Source organism: Loa loa (assembly GCF_000183805.2).
Source record: "Loa loa unplaced genomic scaffold supercont3.32, whole genome shotgun sequence".
Taxonomy (NCBI): domain Eukaryota; kingdom Metazoa; phylum Nematoda; class Chromadorea; order Rhabditida; family Onchocercidae; genus Loa; species Loa loa.
Genome location: NW_018108212.1, coordinates 285,875 through 295,966, shown reverse-complemented (window position 1 = coordinate 295,966; position 10,092 = coordinate 285,875). Strand labels below are relative to the sequence as shown.

Sequence of the window (10,092 nt, the reverse complement as noted above, 5' to 3'; positions counted from 1 at the left end):
GCAATTTTCTCCTAAAGGTCATCTTGCACTGATGAATGATAGAAATTAAAAGCAGGAACTCTGAAAAGGAGAGTAAGTAATAGAAGCCTTCTTTTCTCCTCAGAAGATAAGCATTATTTCAAGAGTGGATCTATCGATTAGTTTGGTTTCTATCACACCTGAACATATCTCGGAATTTTTCTCGAATCGGTGAAAAGTCTGTATCATTCTAATCTAAGAATCTGTAGCCTATTTTTGAACGTTAAATGATATATATGCAGTCAGGATATTTACTGTCCTTATTCAGTGGATCTTTTTTACATTTGTCTAGCTAGCATTTGGCCAGTTTCTGACCTAAGTAACTTCGAGAGCGATTGTTGCCTACTAAACTATAAGAGAATGACTAGCCAAGTATGTCTTGCATTTTCAATGAAAACTTTTTAAAAAGATCAACTGAATGAAGATTTTTCTCCCAAAGCTGATATAAAAAAGCAACAGTACTTACGGGATCATTTTGCACTGTGCGACATGGAACTTTTTATTCGTCAGTATATTCAACAAATATATGATAACCAGACACTCAGAAAAATTAGAGCAACGAGCAGTGAGAAGTAGGGAAAAAAGCGCATCTAAGTCATCTCTCTAAAGCACTACAGCAGATGTTACGTGCGGAAGTTGAGTATAACAGGACATAATAATTGAAAATAAGCAAGTTGGTGATCCAACTATTAGTTTTCATACAACCTGGAAAAAAGCTCAAATTTGGGTGGGCCATCAACTTCTATAATCCATTTTGGCCAATCCAGACGAAATCAAGAGCAGCAGTGCACAAAAATCAACATTTAACGAACTGTAAGGCACTTGAATGACCGAAAATTTGTTTCTTTTTAGCACAAATGGTAAAATATATTATTAGTGGGGTGAAAAATTGGTAATTTCAAGGGAGTACAACCCGTCATCACAAATGATCGAGATTTTAAAGTTCAAACTGAATTCTAGGGAGGGTGGGATAATTAAAAATCTTATCACTTTTGTGGGAACTTTAATTTTAGTTGTTTGACGGTCGAAATCAAAAATAATGAAGTATTTGCGGCACAGTTACAGTATTACAAATAAAACAACGTATAAATGGAGGAAAATCTGAAATGGAATGAGGATTTTAGGCACAACAGCAGCAGCATGGAAGGGTTTCAACAAATACAAACCTTTGTTAAAATGATTGTTTGCTTTTCAATTTTAGTACATGAACAGTATTGAGAACAAGCAAATTTTTGCGGAAACCCGAAATCACATACAAATTGAGGAAAAGCCCCAAATGATGAAAGGGAATTAATACCAATATTTGACATCATACCTTATCATAATATATATCGTCAATTAAAAAAAGATAATTCAATGAATAATATCACATCATTTCTGCGTACAAGACTGAGCACAAAATAACCTTCTCCTGGAAAAATTATGGAATCGCTTGAAGAAATATTTTTCAGTGAAGATTCTGCTTTTCCCTATATCTTTGAAGATTACAAATTTAATAATGAGTGAAAAAAGCAGCTAGAAAGAATCAGGAAACGAATTTATCATGTTCTATTTATAGTGTGTTATAATCTTAATCCGGAAATAACCAAGGAATAAGGAATCGGTTGCAACTGGATAAACATCGTAAAAAATTAAAACTAATCCCAATCAAGCTGTTTTATGAGTAACATTCAAACCAATAATACTGCCGTGGGTTAGAGTGATCAAAAACTCTACCCAGTGATAAAAGACATTGTTCTCCTCGAGAATGGGTTCAATTTGGCAAGGAGGGGCGCAAAGTGAAGGGATGGAGAATGTGGACAAGGCGTAAAAAAAGTCTTCTCTTAAAACAGAAATGAGATCAGGGAAAAATACAATTTAAGAAAATTTTAAAGTCAACAACTAGAGCAATTGAGGAATTAGGAAATAGTTAAGATGGACAAAAAAAAAAACATTAAAAATTGATAATTTTTCCCCTACATTGAAGTTGCTATCACTATTTATCTAATCGAATTATTGCCAGCTTTTTCAGAAATATAAGTGGTAAACTTGGTTTTGCTCCTTTTCCTAGTATAATTTATCAAGCTTTCTAAAATATACCTTCTTTGACAAAATATTATTGTTTAAATTCCTGAAACAGTTATGATATCATCCTTTTATACCCTGTCCATACAGGCGACAACTTCATCAGATTCAGTCTTAATCTCGCCACATTTACGTTACTCCATTGCTATCGCAAAAGTGAATCCTTCGATCTAATTAGATGGCTATCATTTATTACTTTTCATTAATTTACAAAAATACACTAGTTAAAATATTTAACTGAAAGGTCAAGAGTAAAGAAACTGAGAGATGTTTGATTTAGAAATAACAAATAAAAGAAGGCATAAAGTCTTACAGAAGCAACGGATATTTCTATTAGCTGTCACAGACTAATTTATCCATAAAAATTTTTAGAAAATTGCAAAATTCACATTACTAGTTGGAAGTGCATTTACTCAACAAATAAAATTCATAAAACCTTCTGTAGCATGAAAGCAGCTTGGTTTGTTCGTTTTGTTTATACTCACTTCTATCAATTATACATAGCAATATATTCGAGCATTTAGCTTATTCACTGAGCAAGATTCTAGACTGGTGCAGCCTTTTTTTTGAGTTCATGAGGCGGAAACGTCTCAGATCATCATCTTCAAATTCAAATCGCCAGTCTGCATACGCTTACACTTGGCCCGTCGATTTTTGAACCAGATTTTGACATTGTGCGTCGAGATTGGTGGATAACTTTGTCTATACTGACAACTGTTCAGCGCTTCCGTATAATGATCAATCTGAAATTGTAAAAAATTAATGTTACCGAAAAATGCCCACGATAAGAGTCTAATTTGCTTGAATAAACATAAATAGAGAAAATATCGGAGATTCTTATATTTCTATGGATCACAAGTTGTCAAATGTTTATATATTTATTTTTTAATCAGTTAACCGTGTTTGTGGGCAAAAATACAACGCACTTCGATGAACTTGATTACGGTAATTCAAAAAGTGGTCAAAGTTGTAAAAGCAGTATTTAGACTTTCTTCACACAACACAATTGACAAGTTGCAGGTTTAATTAGTCTTTTTTTTACTGAGATTAAAGACAAATGAATTCAAGCCCCAATCGTATCAAATGTATTTAGAGCAATGGTTTTTACAAATAATAATAACAAACCGCTGTAAGGAATTACCTGGAGCCAAGTAGGATGTGGATTCTCTTCAAACCATTTTTCTAGAACTGGTAACTCCGTGAGTGGGTCGAACATTAACCTTGATCGAGCGACTGTATTGGACGGTGTTTGTTGTGGTTGCCCTGCTGTGCTGTTACCATTCCCACTGCCATTACTTGTTACCTGATGATGTCCAACATTTTCTCCACCAGCTGGTTTCGGCGATACTGACGCATGGCCACCATTTAAGTCGAAAGATATTTCCGGAGATGAGGTTGCAGAATTCTGTCAAAAAATTAAATTCTGTCAAAATTACAGATAATACTGTTCTCTAAGAATTCATGTCTTTCAAGTACATTAACAGAAGTATCTGGTGGTATGCAATGCTTAAAAAAGGCTTATTTATGACAATCTTTAAGTATTACGCAACATTACGAGCTCGTAAAAGATTTGAAAACCTTCTGTGACTCTGTGACTTAAGAAACTTGCCATAAGGATACCTGTTTCAGGACAGAAACCTGATCGAAACCACAATCGCTAGCGCTATGAACACTAACATCATCATTCGGTGTCGGTGATTCTGAACCTCCTTCGATACGCTGCAAAAGCTTCATTTGTTTCGAAATGCTAGAATCAATAATATACTCGAAATTAATATATATTTATACCATACTAATTGTTTGCTGTGTTACCTAAGCAAATCTGTGTCCAATTACATATCAGGTCGTTTGTTTCACCTCCAATTTCTTCGTTTTTTCAAAATGCAGAAGTTTGAAAAGTGATGGAGAAATTTATGTCAGATATTTCAGAGAACACTTACTTCATACGTCACCATCCACCACATTTTAGCTTCCTTTTATGATTTTTGCTCACATATTTGTTTTAAAAATAAAGCTCATAAAATTAACTTGATCAATTCGCATTCATCAAACATGCAACTGATAAAATGCCAACAAAATGCTTACTTCACTAGTACTTCCATTGGCCTGCTTGCTGTCCAGCAAACTATTAAAGTCAAATTTTGGACGGAATTCACCGGATGGACTGGAATGTGACTGGGGTGGAAGTAAAATGGATGACTGTGCCACCGATGGTGGACAATGTGTAATAGTAGTATGATTCGATTGCGGTGATTTTCTGCAAAAGAAATCCAACAGTGAAATTAGTAGAGCATCAGCATCAAAATCTTTTCTGACAAAACTCATTCAAAAAATTTAAATACTTCACATTGGGATATTTTCCCATCTTTTTTTAATATTCCTAAATATTCCAAACCAAATTCGGTCATTCCATGCTATAATTAAAATTATTATAACGCAAAGATAGTATTAGAATAGAGTGAATGTTCGAAAAACCATCGCATCACATTAAATTACTTCAGCACAAAAGTACCGCTAAAAGATTCAAAAGCCAAAACTTCCAAAACTGAACGTTTATTTCAAATGCTTCAGCAATTTCAAAACCCCCTGCATTATTATAAGTTTTAAGGATATCTCTTATTAGCTTGTTTTGCTTTTCAACAATGTAAATTAAAAAATATTTTTTCCATTTTTAAAAGTTAGTTTTAAGAGAACACTAGCTTCGCGAAAAACTCGAAATTTGAATTTTGATAATTTGAAGTACATAAGATGCTTCGCACCGGTCCATAATCAAATAATAATGGGCAAGACCAGCTGGTAGCTTTTGCTAATTATCTTAATCTAGTCGATGAAAAAACTAAAAATAAGTTTTTATAAAATATTAAGTGATGATTCTTGTCGGTCACACCTGCCCTCTTCTTTATTTAGGTACAAGAAAAAAGTCCGACTAGGATATATTAGTACACAAAAAGTGGATATTAGGATATACAAAAAATACAATTTATCATTTTACAAATTCTTCCAATATTCCCGAATTAGTTGGAATGGGTAAAATTTCTCGACTTTTAATAACCTTCATCATTTAAAATGTAAGTTATGAATAAGAATACAGAACCTATTAGCAGCTCGTTGATTAGCAAACCAGTTACAGATTTGCTGATATGTTACTTTAGCATTATGCCGCCGATAACTGGAACCATTGAGTACGTTCATATAATTAATCAATTTCTGCCGGGATGGATTGGCATCGCTACAAAACCATCGTTCCAATTTCGGTATTTCCAAGAGATGATTGAACCTTGTGATATATGGACTGCAACGATTTCAATTATTTGCTCACTCCTCCGTTCAATAAAAACCACTCCAAAATTAACAATTCGAATGACTATATTGTAAAAAAAATTTAAATAATTCTATTGGAGAAAGACACCTCTTGTAATTATTTTAATAAGAAAACGTATGAAAATAGAGCAGTTGGCGTACTACCCCTTATAAGATGGAAAATTTGATTAGTTATTTTCAAACTTTATATCGAATCCTGTAATTACATATTTGGTTGCTCACATCCACTTACCAGTTCCAAAGCCCTCATAAATCCATTCTTGAAAATTCTGTCACTGTCGGCATCAAATTTAAATTTATTGTGTTACTATATGAGGCCGATTGGATTTAGAGTTTAAGTGGTCCCTCAATTTCTCCAACCCCTTTATAATCTAAAATATTCAACGGCAAAGTGGAATGTAGAGAGAAACAAAGGGTGTGTAGAAAGTGAATATTGCCAATATAAACACCAATAGCCATACGGCGATGGATAATCCTATTTCATTGGAAAGCCATCATCATAAATCCATCCCCAACCTAAGCTCGTTCACCGTGATTTTATAGATTTGCTCAAACTCCTCTCCCTCTTCCCAATATGGCGAGATCAAAAAAGATAATTCAATTTTCCATATACAATTAGTCTTATTTGAATCACCTGTAATATAATCAAATTCAATTCTTTGGTATAAAAATGTTTTTCGAAGCTTTTCAAACAAATAACTCATGAAATGGTTAAATCACGATTAATTTCCAGAAGAGATTATAGTCTGTTTTATCATTTTATTCATCAGCTAATCAGTTACAATTAATTATTTACTTGTTAAATGTTTGTTTGTTTGTTTGTTTGTTAATCGCACATTTGCATCGTTGAAGAAGTCCACTACTTTTACGACCACAGGTCATTATCATTGATTAGAAAACAATCCTTAAGAAAGTTTTGCTAAATCTTTCTCCTATCCTCGACTTTTTACAAGATTATGGGAACTGGTTTTTATCACAAAATTGGAATGCAGTGTTTACATGACTGCATCCCTAGAACCTTTTTTACGTTTCATCTCTGTCCTTCTCTCCTCTCAACCTGTCCGTATACCTTTACTCTTTCTCCTCCTCTTCCTCTTGATTTTAATGGCCCTCCGAAATTTTGTTTGTTTTTCTTTTACGGTGAAATTTAGTGTTTAGAGAAAGCCATTACTGCCATCAGCGCCAAATCAAAAGAGGTTGTTCTGTGATCGCCTGTCTGAGTTGGGTTGGATCACTTTACGACACAATCGCCAATCGCATCAATGTTGATACATCTACATCTCTACCCGACTTCGATGTTTCCCACTGTTGATCACTGCCCAAACCCCGCTCTTAACCTTTGCTGTAACGTAAGTAAACGATACGAGGTACAGTGAAAGGGCGAAGAAAGCAGACACCGGGCAAATTGGGTAAGTTTTAATCAACTGTGCTCGCTCGTCAGATGATTATAAGTATTGTGTAACTTGCCCTAAAGGGAACGAAATTGGAATGAGTAGCTACAGAGGAGCAAGTGGGGGAAGAAAGATGATGTTGTCGATGATAATCACTGAAGGAACGATACCAGTGATTACAAAATGATAAGGAAAGGTAGAACGAGTAATTTGATGTGTTGCACTACTTTCTTCGTCAACAGTTGTCATGTTGTCCGATTGATTAGTGTGAAAAAAATCCACAACAATTCGATAATACCCATAATTGCGGAAAGCTATTTTTGATATAACTTATCAGTACGCATATATTTCATTTGTGTCGATGGATTCAGCTTTCAGAAATCATTTCAAACATTACTAATGGATATTATCGAATACATCTGATTGCTTACATTTCGCCCACTTCTCCGTGGCTTCACCAATTCTTAAACCTTAGTGTATTATAAGTTCAAATTTCATTAAGCTAACATTGAAACCTGTGGTAGACCTAAACTATAACCTGTTACACGCCTATTTTCATTTCAGCAAGTTTAGATCTCGGCTTCATAAAGAAAAATTTGTGTCACCCTACATCTGGTTGTATTTTTTGTAATTTTAATATCATATAAGAAAAAATTAGCCCCACCATCCCCTAAATTCCGTAGATTTTTTAAAATTTAATGCTTATCAAAGGGCGTTTCAATTACGTTAAACTGGAATGAAAGCTTTAGTAAATGAAGCATAAAGTCAAAAAGCAGTCAAAGAAGGAAATAAATCAGACATTTTGATAATGAAATCGATTCTTGATCAACAATCACATCCATCCATCCATTCTCCCTTTCACCTTAATTTTGTTAATAACTTTTTTGATGCCGCTTTGAAAAAGATTCAAGTTTCAATTTTCTTGCCTCGGCGCATTCTTCACAAACTTCTAACTTCTAATTACTGTTTTATGAGTTTCACAAATTTCAATCATAATTTTCAAGAAGCAAAAGTAATAATCAAAGTCAGTCTGTAGTAGTAGTATACGGTCATCATTTTTTAAATGAAATAAATTGGAAAGAAGTAAAGAAATAACTGTGGAGAATACTATTTTCTCTCTTTTCGGGACCAATATATTCTTCAAATTTGAATAAAATTATATCTAACAAATGAGATATGAAGAGAAGAAGTTATGGTTAGGATAGTTAACAACAGAAAAAACTATCGCTCCCAGCCTTTCAGATTTGTTCAAACCATTCGACTGTTTCCGTATTCGGTCGAAAGCGATAGGTGCTAGTAATAGTTTACTGGCGAAGTTGCGATGATAATGATGATGATGATGATGATGATGATGATGATGATGATGACGGTAGATGGGATGGATGTGATGCATAAATTTAACCATCTCTTTCTAGGAATGACGAGGAAGGGCTAATGCAGCTGGAGAGGATAATGTGTGGGAATATAAATTCGCAAAAAGTTTAGAGAGCTAGTACTTAGACATCAGTCAACTCCGTACTCATTCAAATCAACAAACAAAAAGCTGTTTATTTTTCCTGTATAGAGAAGAAAAGGAATTTGAACTAACTCTGACAGTATCATTGTTGATATGTTGAGCATACGATATGTTTCCTTGAATGTTGCTTAAATTTGTTAATCAAACTATCGAAAATATGGTAAAGAGCAAAAGTTAATTAGGATACTGTCAGAGTTAATTCAAATTGAGCAATAATGGTTGTTGATATCTCTAAGAGACATTCCTGGACATGTCTAGTTTCACTTCAGATTCATCATTTTGCATTATTATGATCCGACTAAAAATAAAGTTAAGCAGGAAAATTGTAGTAGATTGTTGAAGTAAACAATTACATGGTATATGATCGAAGATGAGTTCACTTCTTTTGTTCTTTCACTTTCACAACTAAGTACACAACAAATCTATTTCTACCTTAATCTCCTACTCTTTCTTTGCCAGTAGTTAGTTAAACTTCAGCTTTCACAAAGCTAGTCAGCCAGTAAGCAAGCTATCTTAAGCGAAATACTATCAACACATAAATCCTAAATGCATACTGTACAAATAAAGGTCCTTTAAACTAGAATCAAATCCTCCCAAATTTCTCCTCTCTTTCTCTCCTCCTTGCTTTCTCTCTCTCTCCCTCCTTCTTCTTTCCCATTACTTTTATCAACTTCAACTTCTACAGACGAAAAATGCATTTGTGAAAGTAAAAAGATTACTGAATCAATACGTTTATAAAATAAATGAAAAAAGGATGTTGAATGAATGGAATGAAAGATAAGTGTTATGATTAATAGAAGAATGGCGGAGAATGGATTGTTTAAGATTCTCTCTCTCATGTAAATCCACATTTTAATCCTTAACTCCTTATATGATCCCTGTTTTCTTTATTACTTCTCTAAAGCATATTGCATCCTTATTAGCTTTAGAAAATGCATGAATCATTCTGGTTAAATTATTCAAAAATTGTCATATGAACGGTTAGCAGCTGCATTGAGATTTGTGATGATCGCTGGTTCTATATACATATAGTTTATTTATTTATTCATTATATGTGTGATTTAACGTTTGAGCTAAATCTCTTTAGTTCATTTTTTGTTAGTGGGAGAATCATAGCAAGTGTTAAGACCGGAAACAGCTGCAGAAATTTGACAGTACTCAGACATTTGATGAGATTATGATGCATAATTGCTTGAAATGCGTAATATCTGCTACAGAAATGACAAGTAGAAACTTAAAAGCAAGACAGTAAGAAATGGTGATGAAACAACGAATTAAAAGATTTGAAAATTTTCGGAAATCATATCTATTGATATTCTGGAAAGTGGAGAATAGATAATTAATAATACAAATTTACCTCTTGGAATAATCAATGCATATTTTCCTCCACTACTAAAAAATTATTTAAGTCACCACTTATCACGAAATGAGCAGAAATGGATAAGATAAAAGCAGCAATGAGAACTTTGCCATTCTACGAGGGACAAATGGTATATCTCGAGAATTTCTCTTTTAGAACCGTGCTAAGTTCCGGTGAAATATGACTCATCGAAAAACAACCTTTTGATGAAAGTCTTTGAAATCAATTTCTCTTGAAGACTGCTATGCATTTATTAGGCGAATATTTATACTTAAATGTTAAAAAGGGTTTCTACTATGCACAACAAGAATGTCCACAAAAATGTCACGAAATATGAAAAGAATACCAAAATAATGAAATGCGACTACTAAATGGATTAGCGAAACAGTAAGGAATTAGGGAATGAATTACATTAGGTAAAG

The 10,092-nt window shown here is 33.5% G+C and overlaps 1 protein-coding gene across 1 annotated transcript; it reads right to left on the bottom strand.

Moving 5' to 3' along the window:
- Positions 1 to 2,524: 2,524 nt before the first annotated feature.
- Positions 2,525 to 5,376, bottom strand: LOAG_03092 (homeobox domain-containing protein). The gene is made up of 5 exons (XM_003138629.2): positions 5,177 to 5,376; positions 4,168 to 4,339; positions 3,703 to 3,801; positions 3,224 to 3,487; positions 2,525 to 2,825 (listed from the first exon to the last, which is right to left on the bottom strand). Exons 1-5 carry the CDS (start codon positions 5,272 to 5,274, stop codon positions 2,673 to 2,675), a joined length of 786 nt encoding a protein of 261 aa, XP_003138677.1. The 5' UTR covers positions 5,275 to 5,376; the 3' UTR covers positions 2,525 to 2,672.
- Positions 5,377 to 10,092: the final 4,716 nt, after the last annotated feature.

Coding starts and splice junctions, on each gene's coding strand:
- LOAG_03092 (XM_003138629.2), bottom strand. CDS start 5,274: ATGAACGTACTCAATGGTTCCAGTTATCGGCGGCATAATGCTAAAGTA. Junction 4,340..5,176: donor AATCAACGAGCTGCTAATAG/GTTCTGTATTCT, acceptor TTTCTTTTGCAG/AAAATCACCGCAATCGAATC. Junction 2,826..3,223: donor CACATCCTACTTGGCTCCAG/GTAATTCCTTAC, acceptor TTACAATTTCAG/ATTGATCATTATACGGAAGC.